Raw genomic sequence first — 15,297 nt, 5'->3', positions numbered from 1 at the left:
ACCGTGATCATCGAGTACAAAGCAAAAAGATCTGTAACTAAGTAGAATCATTGCCTTGAATAGCTAATACTGGATCGAGTCGCAGGAAAATTGCATTCTTGTACGGTGCACAACTCATTTCAATGGTGATAGGAGGCTCGACGGCGCGTATGTTAACTGATATTGATTGATGATAATCACTGATGTAGCGTGAGTTGCATGATGCTGAACAGTTGCGTTCGAGATCGTGCTGGAAACTTCCAACCTAGTAACTGCTGGAGCTTGATCACGCCAAGCACAAGGGGGGACTCGAGCTCATCCCGCCTATACATACCCCCACAATCGTCATCGACAAAACAGCCGTCTGATAATTACAAGACATCTTCTTCACACAACCAGCAAAGATGGTCATAAATTACAGCAAGTGGGTATGAGACGACTAAAGAAACTAGTACACTTGAGTAGTTATTGACACAATGCACAGGACAACCTCGAGCTCTCCGACGACTCGGACGTCGAGGTCCACCCCAATGTTGACAAAAAGTCCTTCATTCGCGCCAAACAGGCACAAATCCACCAGGATCGCGAGCGCAGACGGCATCAAATTAAGACGCTCAAGTACGAACGCATCATCAACGATGGATTGACACTCCGCATCGACCGCCTTCTCACAGCCCTGAAATCCCACCGCGACAAGCCCAATGCCGCCGAAAACCCCGAGGCGCTGGTCTTCCAATCGATGATGGAGAGTTCCATGGAAATGTCCGAGGACCGCCCGCCGGAGCCACCAGAGGGTGTGCACACACACATTAAGGACAAACCGACGTATCCGCAGATGATGGCGACTATGGTGGATCTGGTGAAGAAGGAGGTTGTGGACAAGGCTAAGGAGGGGGAGAACAAATTGGAGAAATTCATATCTGGACTGGACAACGAGAAGGGCCGGGTAGAGGGTTTGCAAAAGGAACTACTTGCTAAGCTAGCAGAGCTTGAACAGGAGGAGAAGCGACACATCACCAGCGACGATCTCCGTGAGGGTTTCAGTTATTCCAATGTCAAGAAGGCAGACGAACCTTCGAAACCAGCGGCTTCATCTTCCACCGTTGAGCTACTCAACCCACCAAAACGCCCAGAAGCATCTCGATCGGATACCGGACAATCGTCTGGCGCAGACGCGGACGTCGAAGAAGGTACCGCCGTTGACGAAGACTCCGTAGAAGCTTCTCCCCTCGCTCAGGAATTCGCAAGGATAAAGCGCGGCGACTACTACAAGGCCCTCGAATTCCTCCACAAGCACCCAGAAATCCTAGCCGAGCGCGAATCCGACGGCCTCCTCGTCGAAGCCTTCAACTCAGAACTCGACCACAAGCCAAAACATGCCCAAAACTGCGTGCATGCTGCACTTCTCCTCCAATACTGCAGACAGCTCGGTGGAAAGGATGGCGTGGCGCTATTTTTCAAGCGCATCACGACGAAGGATCACCAGGCAAACAGGATGTTCAACGACGACGTCGATAACACGTACAGGAGGATAAGAGTGCGCGCCGCTGAGATCTTGAAGGAACGTGCGGAGAACCCAGAATCAGCGGAGGGCGTCGAGCAGATCCAGCTCCACGCCGTGGATCCAAACACTACTATCAACATTCGTGTACCTGCCGCAACGCCCTCCTCGGAGGACCCAGATGAGCGTGCGGCGGAAGAGGCGAGCCGACAGATCTTCGACACATTCCCTCCCGGATTGCAAAGGGCACTCGAGAGCGGCAAGTTGGATGAAGTCAACAAGGTGCTAGCCAAAATGAGCGTGGACGAGGCGGAAGAGATCGTTGCTAAACTTGGTGATGGTGGCATGTTGAGTCTCGAGGAGGGTGTCATCGATGCCACGACAGCAGAGGGACAGAAAGCAATGGAGGAGATCGAAAGGACGGGGAAATTGCCCAACAGTGTTGAAGAAGTGGACTAAATCACAGCGGAGGTTCAATAAGCATTCCAATAGTCTTTTTAAGCTCAGTGAGATTGCATAAAGGAGGTCCAAATTTTCGCCTTGGAAATGAAAATCAATTCCGCAGTAATGGCTGCTCAATGTAACATATTACGCTCAAGGCGTCCCTTCCCTACCGTTGCCTCAATGAAACTGATAACTCCTAAAACTTTTCGTCCTTACACCAGTAAGCGGCGATGACATTGCCATGTGCAATCGTCGAGTAATCCTACAGTAACAAAACAGAAACCAACCCATTGCTTGACAAGCACAATAACGCATACTCATATCAAGTTGCCCACGTTGGCGTCAATTCCATCCAGATCTCCATCTCCGGCAAACGCCGCATACTCATCGTCCATGGCGCTCTGGCTAGTCTTCCTTTTCTTGAATGTACTCCCTCCGTAGACGGGGCTTCCTCCATTGGTGCCATCCTCAACTGGTCTGGTATGCGCCGTGAGGCTGCTCAGTAGATCAGCCCCAGGTAGAGCACCGATTGCAGTCTGCATCTGGCCCGATGTGGATGATCCGTATGGTGGGACTACGGCATTGGGCTCCACTGGGTGTGAAATGGCTTCTGGGAACGCATCATCGGGAACAGGGTTCAATTGAGCCTCTCGCTGGGGCGAGCCAACCGGCGTGAATGTTTCCATGGGAGGAGGTGTGAGCTCTTCGATGTCGGGACGTCCAGGGGCGGAAGGCCTTGAAGATCCAACTGGCAACGGTGCGGTGGAAATGGCGTTCTGTTCTGCAGGCGGAAGACCTTTGATGATAGCCTCCTCCACCTCCCGGGTCCGCAGTTGGATAGCATCCTTTTGGGATTTGAGCTCAGTCACTTGCTTCTCCTCGGCAGATAGTTTCTCTTGGTTCGTATGCAGCAGCTTTTCCAGTCCGGTGATAAGCTCCCGGCGTGCCTTTATGCTCTCGGCGACAGCTCCTTCGGCAGTTGCGAGCTTCTTTACGAGATCAGCGAGACGGGCAGCGTGGACTGCTGCTGAAGGAATTGGGTTGTTGGGGTTCGTTAGCTTTTCGTATTCCTGGCTCGCAATTTTAACAGCTGGTTTAGCGACACCGTCTGCTTTTTGTAGATTTGTTGCTTCTTTAGCAACCGTGGTAAGCTCCGGTGGCACAGAGGAGCTACTGTACAGCGAACCACCCAACGCAGGCTTTCTACTGGGACGGGAGCGATCCACTTCATCCAATGCTGCCTCAATCTGTTCCTGTATCTGTTGTTTGAAGACCTGTCGTCCCCTCCAGACTTCAACCACTCGCCTGATCTTCCCCTGTACTTCGCTCGAAGAGCCTTTATACGCAGCGGCCGCGGCCTCGACAATGATGGCGTCGTATGCTCGGAGGAATTCGTCCTTCTTTCGTATCTTCGACTGTTGCACGATCTCTTGACCTGTGTCAGCTAGGCTCAATGCAAGAGTCAAGGTGGTGGTGCAGCTAACCGTTGGCAAGATAGATCAAACTAAGTTTCTTGTTTGGAGTTGATTCTTTGACTCTCTGCATCCAGATTTGTGCTGTACGTTCGGCATGTCGCCTACACCAAACAAAGTCAGCCGCAACATTCGCGTTTCATTAGGGTCCCTCATGAGCACATGTCCTCCTTTGTGATGTCGCAACATCTAGCTAAACAGCACACTTGTGGCGCATTCACGATATTATGCGGGGAGCATTACCTGTGAAACATAATCCATTGCGAAACACCAGAGATGGATTCTTGGGTTTCATTGAGCGAAGCCAGCTTCGCTTTGATAGCTTCATCTGTGAAAGCCATGTTGCATATACGTCACAGTTGAAAGCTATCTCAAGAGCTTCGAATTTGTATCGCTGCGCGCTGTCCTTCACTTGGGACCAACAACTCTATGAACTGTACTGCGCGACCAACCAAGGGTTGGTTTGTAGGTACTATTGAATCTCACAAGTTTTCCCCAGTTCTTTGATGAAGTGAAGAAAAGATGACTTGACTGGCTGTGGAGAACGGAGGTCGAGCGGGAGCTTGTGAACTTCAAGTCGGGGCTATGTTGATCCGCGTTAGCGCGGGCTTGGCAAACGTACTCCTGGGAAGCAACGGGTGCAGCTACATTCACCTTCAACTCATTTCCGTTTGCACATATCTGTATTCTCTTCTCGTTGCAACAACATCCTGTTCTCCTACTCCAGCGCTCGACCAACAACTCACACATTATGGCCGACCGTTTTCCCTCATTAGACGAGATCGATGCGGGTAAGCTGCGGCCAGATAACAGCTAGCAACATGGATGGCTAACAAGCACCTCTAGGCCAAACAGAAGCCCGCGGCGAGGCCAATTTCGATCTTGTAGGAGGCGCCACCGATGGCGATGACTTCTTGTCTCGCGAGCGCGCAATTCTCGGAGACGATGCAGACCAATTCGCTTCGGCAAACGACAAGCTGGCAACAGTGGAAGATGGCGACGACGACCTCCTGGGCGGAGATACAAGCTTCCAGGCCAACGTTGGCGGCCAGGAGATAACTGGATTCGAGAGCTCTTTTCCTGAGATCGACACAACCAACGAGGTATGTAGGCTGCTTTGAACAGCATCGCCATTTGCTTCATGTCTGGTGTTGCAGATGTTAATCAAAGAACAGCACATGGCACCTGGCGGAACCATCACCGGTTCGACACTTCCCTTCCTTCCCGGTCAACCCCAATCCGCATACTCTCCACAGCGGTCAGATTCCCCAGAACCAGATGTCATCCGAGAATGGCGCGAACGCCGCGACCTACAGATCCAGCACCGTGACAAGGTCTCCGCCGAGCGCAAAGCACAGACAGTAAAGGAGGCTCAGGAGAATATCGACGACTTCTATGATAATTACAACAACAAGAAGGAGAAGGAAATAGCCAAGACACGGAAGGAGGCCGAGGAATTCCTGGAGAATCGCGACGACACAACTGCAGGTGGCACAAGCTGGGAGCGCATTGCTAAGCTTGTCGATTTGAGCGGCAAGGGTGTCAAGGGTGGAGCATCAGGCAGCGAGAAACAACGATTCAGAGAGCTTCTCCTCAGCCTGAGGAAGGACGAGAAGGCTCCGGGTGCCTCTGGCTACTAGAGGTCGGGGCGGATGAATGCAGCGGATTAGATGGTACAATGGACGATATATGAAGCGGCCAGGGCATGATTTGCATTGTAATTCAAACAGTATGGCGCACGGCATCACCTGGGCTTCGATCGTGCATATCTGACATTGTGTTAATATTTTGGGCAACTCAAAACCATTTCTACTTTCATGTTTGTGCTTGTACCGTTTCTTCCTTGGAATTTCTTCCTGATTACCCACATGTGCCCACCACACATTCATTATACTTACCGCCAATACATCGTTCACTCGCCAATCACTTTGTTCAAGCCGCTTTTACTGTTCCATGAGACGTATGATTTAGATTCAGAACCCAAAAGTCAGTCCGAATGCCGGTCAAATGATGCACTGTAATCACTTCAATACTTATTTAAAATACTCGAATATTTTTATTCACAAAGGTGGAAGCTAATTTGCATAAGGCCTTTGATTGATTCGCAATGTGGTCTTGCTTAAAGTCTGAGTGTCGCATGTCTTTGAATGTGGAACATGTTGCACACTCGCTTCCTAAGCTGTTCGTCCTTTGCAGGTGTTAGCAAGTGTGCACGCGATATAGTTACAGCCAATCAAGCAAACATGTAGTTCGGCAATCAGGTTGTTTCCCGTGTATCTTGACGTAGAGAAAAAGAGTGGACATCAGTACACTACTCTGACACTCGCAGTGGTGCTATATGAGACCTGTTTTCCATATTGATCCATTGTTCACTTTCCTCTCGCTTCTCTCATGGCTATGAGGTTGAGACGATGGTCCCAAAACCCAGCAAGTGCCAAACTGCGACTCTGCGTTGATATGTCCAATAGGTTGGTAACGCTGTCTCATGAAGACAAGCACACTGTGAAATCATAACAAAGCTACATCGCCAATCAAACTTCTCAGCTCGCGCCTGCGACAATGAGACATTGTACACTTCTGTAACATTGTCACAGACCACACCTTGCACATTGCTAGGGATACCACATTAGATCATCTTCTTGTCTATAAATGTTCTGCGATATCAAGATAGGTGAATCTTGTTAGCTGGTTTATCCTCTTTACAAGGCACCACAGCACTTATCGAGTTGATACAGCCGTACAGCTTTTCAACGTTACTCCTTTACGACGACGTCATCTGTTTGGAAACAAGCTTGGAAAAGGGCACCCACAATCCCGTCAAGATGTGCAAATTCATACTTGTAATTCATCTTTGCGGTCATCGCTCACTTCTCACCACTGCGAAATTCACAAAGCTTTGTGATACTGCCTTGAACATCCGCCTAATACAAGGACTTGACGGCCCACCCGCTTCCTGTTACCCACTCCCTGAGGATTGTTACAGCAACGATATGGTCGCTCACGCCAACGTGGATTTGGGACCATGTGACGCCTGCGAGGACGATGCCCACTGGGAGCGCGATTGCCGAACTATCGCAGAGCTGGACGCCAAAGTTAGATCTCTCCTAGTCTGCATTGCGGACGTCCAGGGACCTCTACAACGTGCATTCACCAATCCCGAGAGCAAAATATTTGCGAGAATCCCATCGAAAACCTTACGTAGATACTTGGAGTCTGCAAGCATCGAATTCACATTCGGAGACATGTTTGACGACTCTCTTCAACAGGTTTGGGACTCGCTGAACCAGCTCCAGGGAATCCTTCAGCAAGATTATCCGAGAGAAGTTGTGAGCCACCTCGTGTCACACATCCACCGCATGATCGCAGACATGGAGATTCGATTGGCATTCCTACATGAAATCATGAAAGAGCTAGACAAGGATGACTTGTACGAGATGAACACCCGACGTCGCCTTACGCATCTTTGCCATGAACTCTGCAAATCAATCGGTCTCGACGATTCCATCGAATTTCCGATCATAAATCGTATAGAACAAGAGCGCCCACACGATTGCCTAAACACGGTTGATCGATATACAGAATATGATTTTCTGCAGGGTCGTCGTCGACATCAACGAGCAAATGCTGAGAAGAACCGCGTGCGCAGAGCGGACAGAAAGGTTGGTTTAGTATCGGAATCCGTAAAAGACGCTAAAATCAATGTATCAGAAGCTCTAATGTGCCGCAATTTCAGTCGTGGTACGAAACGCCCTCCACATAATGACCACACTGGGCACAGTCCAGCAGCGAAGAGGTCGCGGAGTGTGTGGGATTTATCCAAACAGCTGGAAAAGATAAGAATTGTATCTTGAAGAAACGCATCATTAGGCGAAGTCGGGTATATTTTCAAATTTGGGGTCATTTTATTCATATTACGTCTTGTTCAATAAGTTATAATACATGCAATTCATCATACTTCTTTTTCGCCACCAACAATTCAAACTATGTAGAGTGCATTACATCTTTCTCGACTATGCACCAGTTCTTGCTTCCGTCTCTAACTGCAACATGTGAGCGGTTCACACAGAGTACCGCATGTCAAAGCGCATTTTCCGACTACGCGTTCGCCGTGCTCCAAACCCCCTGGGGCAGTGGCAGGGCCTGTCTCAGTGACAGATCGCACAAGCTCAGGCTGCAGTGTCGCAGAATGAATTCCATAGGCGTGAAGACATTCTGAGAAGGTTTGTGCTTTTTGCATAAATGTCTTGAGTGATTCCTCGTCCACGACAACATGTGCGGATGCGATGGCCTTCTTCTGGTCGAGCTGCCAAACGTGGAGCTCATGGACACCCTTGACCCCCGGGAGCGATTCAAGATCATGTTTGATATCATCGATCTTGATTCCTGGTGGTGCGGATTGAAGCAACAGGCGGCCACTCCGTTTTGTAAGAGGCACTGCCGACAGCAGGATCATGATTGCGATCCAAGTGCTGACTGCTGGATCGGCATAGAACCGACCTTCGGATTTCGTCAACCAGATAATGAGTGCAGCTATGATGACGCCGATGTTGTTTATCGCGTCACCCACGAGATGGATCAAGACACCAAGGATTCCAAGATCAATGCCCTGTGGCTTGAGCACGATTGTCGCATGATTGTGAGAAGCGTGATCCTCCGCGGAAGAGTGTCTTTTGAGCTCTCCGCCCTCGGATTGGATGTCGGCTTCTTCTATGGAGTGGGAGTGGCGAGGATGGTCGGCATGGGCGTGGTCGTGGTCGTGCCCATGCCCGTGACTATGACCGTGGCCATGATCGTGCTCTGCGACACTGTCAGAGCTGAAGTGTTAGGGCAGAAAAGTTCAATATACCATGGAGGAACAGTGCACTAATGATGTTCAAAGTGAGACCAATACAACCGACAATCAAAACAATTTTGGGTTGCTCAACTCCTACGTTATGTCAGTTAATGCAAAGATGCAACTACTTAGGTAACTTAGTGGTAGTTCAATCATACTTTCGATGGATATAAATCTTTCGATAGATTGCACAAAAATACTCAATCCGAGTGCGAGGAGGAAAGCACCATTAAAGAAAGCACCGAGTAGCTGCGCTCTGGCCCAGCCAAATGATAAATCTTGTGGCGATTCTTTCCTTTCTGTGACCTATCCAATAGTGAGTTTATATATCCTCAAGTGACTGTATTGGAAAGGGTACGGCTTACCTGCACAGCTACAAGCGCCACAATAAACCCAATGAGGTCATTCAACTACTTAAATTAGCTAAAGTGAACATAGTATTTGCATAATTCTTCATACATAGTGAAAAGCGTCGGCTATCAATGCTAGAGACCTTGTGTAAAAGCCAGCTGACTTTCCGTTAATATCAATTCCAGTTCGAGTGCAGCTTAGAATTACATACTAGAGATTTCAGCCAGAAAGAATGCAAAGGAGATGGCGATGACAGCGCGAAGTCGAGTTTTCCGCGAAAGTTCAAAGTGGCGCGCCATGATTGATTGTTATTACTCGATTTCAGAATGAAGCAAGAGTTTGTACTGCATACAAATACAACAAAAAGCAGTCTGAAGCGTGCCTTATGAATGAATCACGGTCATGCCAGCGTAGGCCCGTTTGAGACAAAGAATGTATCGTGCGCACCAAACTCTAAATTACAATTGACCATTCGAAGGCCAGGCACCTAGCCTGATGTGCCATGTCGGGAACTTCCATGACACTTGGAATGGCAACCCGGTGATGGAATACTGGCTACGCGCAGGGGTGGTCACGGATTTTCGATGACATACCGCGTTCGCTTCTTCCATTGTGATGCGTGTTTGGGCGTAATTCCCGCAATTCACACCCAAACATTCGATAACATATCGAGAAATGTTTGCATCACACGTAATACACCGAAGTGAACGGTCTACGTAGCTTCGGCTGGCTTCCGATCGTTATGTCGCTTACCGCGTGCATAGTGGGTTTGCTTCAGGTGGCGTGCAGCAAGCTTGTAACGATATGTTATCGTTTTCCAGGGCTTCTTGAGCAAAGATGCACTTGGTCGATCCATACAGATTATCGGGTAACTGTGATATCTCCACTGCTCCTATGCAGTCCTTATGACAGCGCGCAGCGGCTTCAATCACAAGACTAACTTAGTAGTGATACATGATAATTTGATATCGTGCAAAGCTACGCACTAGCATACGATTGTAGAGTTGTCAACCGCTCTACCGGCATTGAACCTATACTAAGTTTCCATATTAATGTCGGTGTTCACCGCGCACACTTCGTGATCTTTCTACGACCGAAATCATCGGCTAAAATTTACAAACGATTCATGTGTACTTTCTTCAAGCGTTGAATAATTTTAAACACCTTAAGTATTGATCTTGAATACACTTGGGGACTGTTTGCTTTCATTTACTTAAGAAGGGTTTTATCAAGCCTTTGCTTTTAGCCCTGTTCCCCTTTGATAGTAATAGTAGGCTTATCCCTTCGAAGCTGTAGAACTCATGGGAATTCGGTCTATTCTCGTCATGTCGGCTTGTCCTGTCGGCTTTTTAAAGCATCTCTCCTGATCGAGCATTAATTGCTGCAACTCATGGATACTTTCCTAAGTGGGTTTAGCGTTTAGCGGGGACCCTTCGTCCCGCCAGCGGCGTCCAGACCAGTCAGCCGCATCGAAAAATCTCACAGGCGGGCGGATGTTGCCTACCCTTTCTTCCTTCAAACACTCTTGTCGCAACCTTTGATCGCACAACACTCTCAAATCCACAACCACCGACTAACACTATGGGTAACGGAGCCAAGTATGCATAGGCCTTTGTGACTGTCGTTTACCAGACTAATGTTACGATTAGAGCACAGCAGAAGCGCGACCGCGCGAAGGAGAAGGGTCCTAAAGAGGCGAAGAGCCAACTGAAATCCGTATGCAATCCCTATCTCAGAAATACGGACAATCGAAGACGCCTCCAGCTAACATATTGTTTTGCCAGAACGCCGCCGCCATGTCCATCAAGTGCAAAATATGCTTCCAGTCTTTCCAGAGCACCATCAGCCGCAAGATGCTATCGGACCACGCATCGAACAAGCACACCAAAAACTTCGAGGATTGCTTCAACGCCGACGAGGGTGTTGCCAAATAAGTGCTTCACCTCACTCATTGATAACGGATCAACGATACAATCAGCATGGTGGAGTTTGAGCGATTTTTGAGATACCAACGTTTGCGCCTGAGGCAAAACAAGAGCGTAACAAGTAGTAGGGCGCGGATCTATCTGCCTGAAGTAAAGAAATGAATTTCAACGAACGAGAGAAATGCCTTATTCTTCTTGATGTCACAAACGCCCCCATCAGTTACCTCCTGTTGTAAACTACCACTTGATCGGCGTTCCCTATTTCCTAATCGCTTGCATTGATCAAAGCATGTTGGGTTCAAGCGAACGGTGTACAGGCATGAATGTTCGGTGACTTATTTGTTCTACACCATGCAATTTTCTACTTTTGGTATTGCTGTGGCTGTGACTACGACTGTTCCTGTCCTATTAACATGCTCCCATGAAATATCCATCAATACAATCTTGGGGAGTCTGGCCCAAAACATATTGACCGCCCTCATGTCCGCTATATTCTGCCTGCAGAAACCCCACCACTACCTACTAGCTTCTCCCTTAGTCAATGGCATCCATTGCATCAGCGCAACCCGGAATTCCGCAGAACAAAACATTTTGCATATATAAGAAGACTATTGACATCTATCACGCGAAAAGATAATACCAGCATACTTGAGTCTCCTGCAATGACTTCGGAAATTCACAAATACGGTACAGGCGATGGATGGCACGGTGTTATTGAAGAGGGCGGAGAGTTTCCGCCCGAGAAAGACAGATACCATCTGTACATAGGTAGGTATCACATCTTGTTGTTTCGCCAAATGTCGGGATTTGTGAATGACTTCTACCCATATTTCTCGCGCCATAGTCTTGTCACATATGAAAACTACAGAAATTAACAAGATCAAAAGGTCTATTCTGCCCATTCGCTCACCGTGCCAATCTTGTTCGCCATATCAAACAGCTTACAGACATCATCTCTCTTTCAGTAGTAAAGCCGTATCCCAAAGGTAAGGATGGATGGCCTGGATGGCAGTTTCCAGCTACAGATGACGAATACCCTAATGCAACGGTTGATCATCTGTTCGGAAGTAAATACCTCCACGAAGTCTACTTCAAAGACGACAAAGACTACAAAGGACGGTACAGCGTTCCGTTGCTATGGGACAAGAAGGCAGGACGGATCGTGAACAATGTGTGTACTCACAAGCTGAAGCCCCTCCATATTTCGCATTTAACATAGATCAGGAATCAGCTGAGCTTCTTCGATGGCTACCAACCGCGTTCAACTCCATACTCCCGCCTGAGATAGCGAAAATAGATCTCTATCCCTCCTCTCTGCGCTCTGAGATCGATGCTCTCACGCCGGGCTTACAGTCAGATATCAACTCCGGCGTGTACAAAGCTGGGTTTGCTACCACCCAGGAAGGATACGAGAAAGGAGTCGTACCGCTCTTTGCTGCTCTAAATAAGCTTGAAGCCCTGCTGCACAAGAATGGAGGTCCTTACGTTCTGGGCTCAACGTTCACAGAACTTGACATCAGAGTGTATGCAACCATCATTCGCTTCGACACGGTCTACGTTCAACACTTCAAGACAAATCTGGGTACCATACGCCATGACTATCCCGTGCTGAACAATTGGTTGAAGAACCTCTACTGGAATGTGAAGGGTTTTAAGGAGAGCACTGATTTTAAGCACATCAAAGAGAATGTAAGTCAACTCTGATTAGGGTTTGATGAATTAATGAGTTCCAAGATTCAAAATTGTTGACGGCACGCACAGTATACAAAGAGTCACTTCGATATCAATCCACTCGCAATCACACCTCTGGGCCCATATCCTGAGGTCGAAGAAGGCTATGAAGAGAATTGGAGTACACTGAAGGCCGGTAGGGTGAAGCATCCTCTAGTATTGGATACCGAAAGCAAGCTGTGAATGTGGCAGGAGAAAGAAAGGGGTTGCATAGAGCGCTTTTGATACTCGCTACACTCAATAGTGAGCCATCATCCACGAATCTTGATATTTTCTCCCGAGGAACGACGCCTAGTGCAATATTATGATTCAGGAAGATATAGAGATCGGGATTGGCGCTGGTTGGTTTCTCTGTACTTACTTGTAAAGATATGTTCCCGCCTCAGAGGGTGCCTCAGAAAAGTTTCAATTTCAGCATTCAGGCTTTCGTAACACCTGAATTGCCAGTACATGAGATCTTCTCCCTCATACTTCGGGCCAGTGGTTAATCGCTGATAGGCATCTTTTGCGGTGCCATTGGCTGGCTAGAGTATGAGCCGCCACCTTCACTAATAAAGGCACGTAACCACTATAGGTAATAATTGCAAGTGAGTTACAGTACTCAAAACAAACAAAAGTGAGAGTCAAGGTCACCAGGCAACGATATAGAATTTGTCGTCAGGTGATTGGATCCTCTTTAGCTTCACTTTCTCCCACTGTTAACTACTTAAGCACTCTCAATCGGTTCCCTCTTTACTAACTTTACCTACTTTACCTCCCGCTAAACGTTTCGAACGACGGAGCACTCAACTTCCTACAACACCATGAATCAACCAGAGGACGTTGAGGTCGTCCTCACCCACGATCGCCGCTTCAAGTTCCACGCGAGCGTCCTCGCGCGCAACTCTCCCCTCCTAGCGGGCATGCTTACAGAGCTAAAAGCTGCCCGCCTCTCCAAGAAGGCAAAAGACGCCGGAATCAAGGTACGCTGGATGATAAAGCTTTCTCATCCACCTCATGGCGATGATCCTGGTGAGCTACAATCGGTGGTAAGTGAAATAGTGATGATTCTGCCTCACTGTGGCACGCTTTAATGCAGCTCCCAAAGGAACTCGATACCATGGGGGTGCCCTTGGAGCCTCTTCGACCTCTTATCATCAACGAGAATGGCCGCATTCCGACGCTGGCTCTTGACTACTACGAAGCCATTTTCAATGCGTTCTACAACAGAGAAATCCCTCTGAGGGAAGACGATATGACGACCGTTCTCCATGACGTCGTTGAGATTCTCAAGTTTGCGGAATACCTCGACTGTACGGCTGTCATTCGAAAGCCTATCGATGTCGCTCTCATAAAGCATGGGCAGGAACTTTTTCGCTCTATCCAGTCGCGTCCTTGGGCGTGGGTCGACCTCGCAATCCGCATTCGATCAGAAACCATCTTCAAAGAAGCGATAATACATCTTGTCGGAAATTGGAAGAGGGTGAAAGACAACGGCTCGGCAATGAGGATGCTGCAAGGTGGCTCGAAAGAGGTCTTTACGCTCTGCGAAAGGCTCCATCAAGATATGGCAGCCAAAGGCAAAAAGCTCGAACTTGAGGTTGCGACAATCTATCCGGGCGGTATGACACAGCCTACTAAAAACGTGCCGATCAAACGAGAGGAATATGCGAAGGACATCTTAGTCTGGATGGCGCTCAGTTTCTTCCGCCATTGGTTTAGCCAGCGGATCATCTCAGAAAAGGGTTCAACAAATGTTGACGGTGGCTACGGGCTATATACCCAACTACAAAAGGCCGGTAACGCCTACATGGATAGGACTATCCTCAACCAATTTCACAGCAACGTTCCGATGACCAAGAAGGCCATGAACGTCCTGGAGAACCACCTTCTTGAGATCAAGGCATGTATCAAGCAGGTTGTTGATAAGCATGATATCCTCAAAATCTACTGCCAATTAGACACCAAGCGATTTGAGGTAAACTACCTGACGGGCGTGGATGTCCGGAAGGAGGATTTCCCATGGTACGCTGAGGAACTACAAGAAAGGCCGACGGGCAAAAGGAAGCGCAGTCAGTCAGAGGTACCAGCGGAAAAGACCGAGAGCGAACAGCCCAGCGAGCCTAATGGCCAGGCTGACGATGAGAAGGAAGACGAGAGTACCGGCTCGCATGATGAGGAGGATGGGCATAGGCACAAGAGAAAGCTCTAGTGTCCACCTTTGCACGGGGTCGCGAAGGCCGCCCGGCTCTTTCATGCGATACCTCGATGGGCTTCTTGTAATACGGCGTGGCACATTCAAGGATATTTCGAATAGCTAAATAGAGGAGCTTGAAGCAATATTGGCTAAATGTGATTCATTCAGCTGATAAGGAAAAGTTTGTGTACATGGCTTTTATGCCTATTCTTGGACTTTAATCTCAAGATATAATTTCGAATGTCCCGTATTTGGTGTTTTCCTCTATGGTTCGCTGACCATGGCAATTTTGCCTCCGAGCCCTCCAAAAAGTTGTTGCATCATATCTCCCTTGCAGCGCGCTTAATCATCGAAACCCTCTGGCCTCGGTCGTGGTCCTTTGGGAACTGTCTCCTGTTAGCAAAAATCCACGGAAACTTCCTTTGACAACATGTTTCGCCCGGCAAGTCGTAGTAATAACTCTGGATTCCGATCGCTCTATCTTTCTCGCGAAGAAAGACTCAGTGGGCAAGGTTCGCACGTACTCGGATATGTCAAAGGAATCTTCGCTATCTGCTCTTCTCCAAGGTACCTCCGGATCGGGGGAACGGTAACGACCATAACGGGTCCGATGCAGCCGACGATGATGGAGTAGAAATACGCAGGCTTATTGACGGAGGCCCATTTGAGGTATCGGAGAGGGCCGTTCCAGAAGAGGGGGCTTGCGGCGGACATTGTGATCTGTGATAGACTTCAGCGACGTTGTTGGAGCGGTAATGTGTCGATTATAATCTGACCGGATGTGATTGGTACGGTGCGACAGCACAAGACGAGCGTGGTGTGCCTCAATGCAAGTCTGGATTTGGTGACGGGCATGGGATGAGGTTGTCCAGCTTAGCTTTCCC

At 48.5% G+C, this 15,297-nt stretch overlaps 9 protein-coding genes across 9 annotated transcripts; 6 read left to right on the top strand and 3 right to left on the bottom strand.

Annotated features, from left to right (window-relative positions):
• The first annotated feature begins 363 nt into the window (after positions 1 to 363).
• Positions 364 to 2,182, top strand: BU24DRAFT_419405 (Hsp90 co-chaperone Cdc37). Its single transcript, XM_033527208.1, has 2 exons — positions 364 to 407; positions 464 to 2,182. The coding sequence occupies exons 1-2, from the start codon at positions 384 to 386 to the stop codon at positions 1,937 to 1,939; spliced, it is 1,500 nt and encodes a 499-aa protein (XP_033388122.1). The 5' UTR covers positions 364 to 383; the 3' UTR covers positions 1,940 to 2,182.
• Positions 2,091 to 4,014, bottom strand: BU24DRAFT_127160 (DUF618-domain-containing protein). Its single transcript, XM_033520963.1, has 3 exons — positions 3,640 to 4,014; positions 3,409 to 3,500; positions 2,091 to 3,353 (listed from the first exon to the last, which is right to left on the bottom strand). The coding sequence occupies exons 1-3, from the start codon at positions 3,735 to 3,737 to the stop codon at positions 2,242 to 2,244; spliced, it is 1,302 nt and encodes a 433-aa protein (XP_033388121.1). The 5' UTR covers positions 3,738 to 4,014; the 3' UTR covers positions 2,091 to 2,241.
• Positions 4,015 to 4,054: 40 nt separating this feature from the next.
• Positions 4,055 to 5,418, top strand: BU24DRAFT_386894 (clathrin light chain). The gene is made up of 3 exons (XM_033524945.1): positions 4,055 to 4,187; positions 4,243 to 4,499; positions 4,572 to 5,418. The coding sequence occupies exons 1-3, from the start codon at positions 4,148 to 4,150 to the stop codon at positions 5,034 to 5,036; spliced, it is 762 nt and encodes a 253-aa protein (XP_033388120.1). The 5' UTR covers positions 4,055 to 4,147; the 3' UTR covers positions 5,037 to 5,418.
• Positions 5,419 to 6,218: 800 nt separating this feature from the next.
• BU24DRAFT_406402 (uncharacterized protein) lies at positions 6,219 to 7,156 on the top strand (the record flags this gene model as incomplete). Its single annotated transcript, XM_033525763.1, has 2 exons — positions 6,219 to 7,055; positions 7,130 to 7,156. The coding sequence occupies 2 exons, from the start codon at positions 6,219 to 6,221 to the stop codon at positions 7,154 to 7,156; spliced, it is 864 nt and encodes a 287-aa protein (XP_033388119.1).
• A 179-nt stretch (positions 7,157 to 7,335) lies between these two features.
• On the bottom strand, positions 7,336 to 9,111 carry BU24DRAFT_439775 (cation efflux protein/ zinc transporter-like protein). Its single transcript, XM_033530329.1, has 6 exons — positions 8,793 to 9,111; positions 8,690 to 8,739; positions 8,596 to 8,640; positions 8,389 to 8,536; positions 8,243 to 8,323; positions 7,336 to 8,193 (listed from the first exon to the last, which is right to left on the bottom strand). The coding sequence occupies exons 1-6, from the start codon at positions 8,878 to 8,880 to the stop codon at positions 7,433 to 7,435; spliced, it is 1,173 nt and encodes a 390-aa protein (XP_033388118.1). The 5' UTR covers positions 8,881 to 9,111; the 3' UTR covers positions 7,336 to 7,432.
• Positions 9,112 to 10,103: 992 nt separating this feature from the next.
• On the top strand, positions 10,104 to 10,964 carry BU24DRAFT_419402 (DUF1909-domain-containing protein). The gene is made up of 3 exons (XM_033527207.1): positions 10,104 to 10,179; positions 10,231 to 10,297; positions 10,366 to 10,964. Exons 1-3 carry the CDS (start codon positions 10,163 to 10,165, stop codon positions 10,513 to 10,515), a joined length of 234 nt encoding a protein of 77 aa, XP_033388117.1. The 5' UTR covers positions 10,104 to 10,162; the 3' UTR covers positions 10,516 to 10,964.
• Positions 10,965 to 11,044: 80 nt separating this feature from the next.
• Positions 11,045 to 12,712, top strand: BU24DRAFT_365475 (uncharacterized protein). The gene is made up of 4 exons (XM_033524273.1): positions 11,045 to 11,274; positions 11,394 to 11,677; positions 11,731 to 12,195; positions 12,268 to 12,712. The coding sequence occupies exons 1-4, from the start codon at positions 11,169 to 11,171 to the stop codon at positions 12,418 to 12,420; spliced, it is 1,008 nt and encodes a 335-aa protein (XP_033388116.1). The 5' UTR covers positions 11,045 to 11,168; the 3' UTR covers positions 12,421 to 12,712.
• A 282-nt stretch (positions 12,713 to 12,994) lies between these two features.
• Positions 12,995 to 14,428, top strand: BU24DRAFT_386885 (uncharacterized protein; the record flags this gene model as incomplete). Its single annotated transcript, XM_033524944.1, has 2 exons — positions 12,995 to 13,265; positions 13,325 to 14,428. The coding sequence occupies exons 1-2, from the start codon at positions 13,041 to 13,043 to the stop codon at positions 14,426 to 14,428; spliced, it is 1,329 nt and encodes a 442-aa protein (XP_033388115.1). The 5' UTR covers positions 12,995 to 13,040.
• Positions 14,429 to 14,507: 79 nt separating this feature from the next.
• BU24DRAFT_419400 (uncharacterized protein) lies at positions 14,508 to 15,219 on the bottom strand. Its single transcript, XM_033527206.1, has 2 exons — positions 15,190 to 15,219; positions 14,508 to 15,133 (listed from the first exon to the last, which is right to left on the bottom strand). The coding sequence occupies exon 2, from the start codon at positions 15,125 to 15,127 to the stop codon at positions 14,891 to 14,893; it is 237 nt and encodes a 78-aa protein (XP_033388114.1). The 5' UTR covers positions 15,128 to 15,133; positions 15,190 to 15,219; the 3' UTR covers positions 14,508 to 14,890.
• Between the last annotated feature and the right edge of the window lie 78 nt (positions 15,220 to 15,297).

The sequence above is a fragment of the Aaosphaeria arxii genome (assembly GCF_010015735.1).
Source record: "Aaosphaeria arxii CBS 175.79 unplaced genomic scaffold BU24scaffold_2, whole genome shotgun sequence".
Taxonomy (NCBI): domain Eukaryota; kingdom Fungi; phylum Ascomycota; class Dothideomycetes; order Pleosporales; genus Aaosphaeria; species Aaosphaeria arxii.
This window is presented reverse-complemented; position numbering and strand designations above follow the sequence as displayed.

Excerpts from the sequence above, each read along its gene's own strand:
- BU24DRAFT_419405 (XM_033527208.1), top strand. The coding sequence starts at position 384 with ATGGTCATAAATTACAGCAAGTGG. Across the intron at positions 408-463 it reads TCATAAATTACAGCAAGTGG|GACAACCTCGAGCTCTCCGA; the intron begins GTATGAGACGAC and ends CACAATGCACAG.
- BU24DRAFT_127160 (XM_033520963.1), bottom strand. The coding sequence starts at position 3,737 with ATGGCTTTCACAGATGAAGCTATCAAAGCGAAGCTGGCTTCGCTCAAT. Across the intron at positions 3,501-3,639 it reads CAATGGATTATGTTTCACAG|GCGACATGCCGAACGTACAG; the intron begins GTAATGCTCCCC and ends TGTTTGGTGTAG. Across the intron at positions 3,354-3,408 it reads TTTGATCTATCTTGCCAACG|AGATCGTGCAACAGTCGAAG; the intron begins GTTAGCTGCACC and ends ACACAGGTCAAG.
- BU24DRAFT_386894 (XM_033524945.1), top strand. The coding sequence starts at position 4,148 with ATGGCCGACCGTTTTCCCTCATTAGACGAGATCGATGCGG. Across the intron at positions 4,188-4,242 it reads ATTAGACGAGATCGATGCGG|GCCAAACAGAAGCCCGCGGC; the intron begins GTAAGCTGCGGC and ends AAGCACCTCTAG. Across the intron at positions 4,500-4,571 it reads AGATCGACACAACCAACGAG|CACATGGCACCTGGCGGAAC; the intron begins GTATGTAGGCTG and ends ATCAAAGAACAG.
- BU24DRAFT_439775 (XM_033530329.1), bottom strand. The coding sequence starts at position 8,880 with ATGGCGCGCCACTTTGAACTTTCGCGGAAAACTCGACTTCGCGCTGTC. Across the intron at positions 8,537-8,595 it reads TGGCGCTTGTAGCTGTGCAG|GTCACAGAAAGGAAAGAATC; the intron begins GTAAGCCGTACC and ends ACTATTGGATAG. Across the intron at positions 8,324-8,388 it reads AAGATTTATATCCATCGAAA|GAGTTGAGCAACCCAAAATT; the intron begins GTATGATTGAAC and ends GACATAACGTAG.
- BU24DRAFT_419402 (XM_033527207.1), top strand. Across the intron at positions 10,298-10,365 it reads CGAAGAGCCAACTGAAATCC|AACGCCGCCGCCATGTCCAT; the intron begins GTATGCAATCCC and ends TTGTTTTGCCAG.
- BU24DRAFT_365475 (XM_033524273.1), top strand. The coding sequence starts at position 11,169 with ATGACTTCGGAAATTCACAAATACGGTACAGGCGATGGATGGCACGGT. Across the intron at positions 11,678-11,730 it reads CAGGACGGATCGTGAACAAT|GAATCAGCTGAGCTTCTTCG; the intron begins GTGTGTACTCAC and ends AACATAGATCAG. Across the intron at positions 12,196-12,267 it reads TTAAGCACATCAAAGAGAAT|TATACAAAGAGTCACTTCGA; the intron begins GTAAGTCAACTC and ends CGGCACGCACAG.
- BU24DRAFT_419400 (XM_033527206.1), bottom strand. The coding sequence starts at position 15,127 with ATGTCCGCCGCAAGCCCCCTCTTCTGGAACGGCCCTCTCCGATACCTC.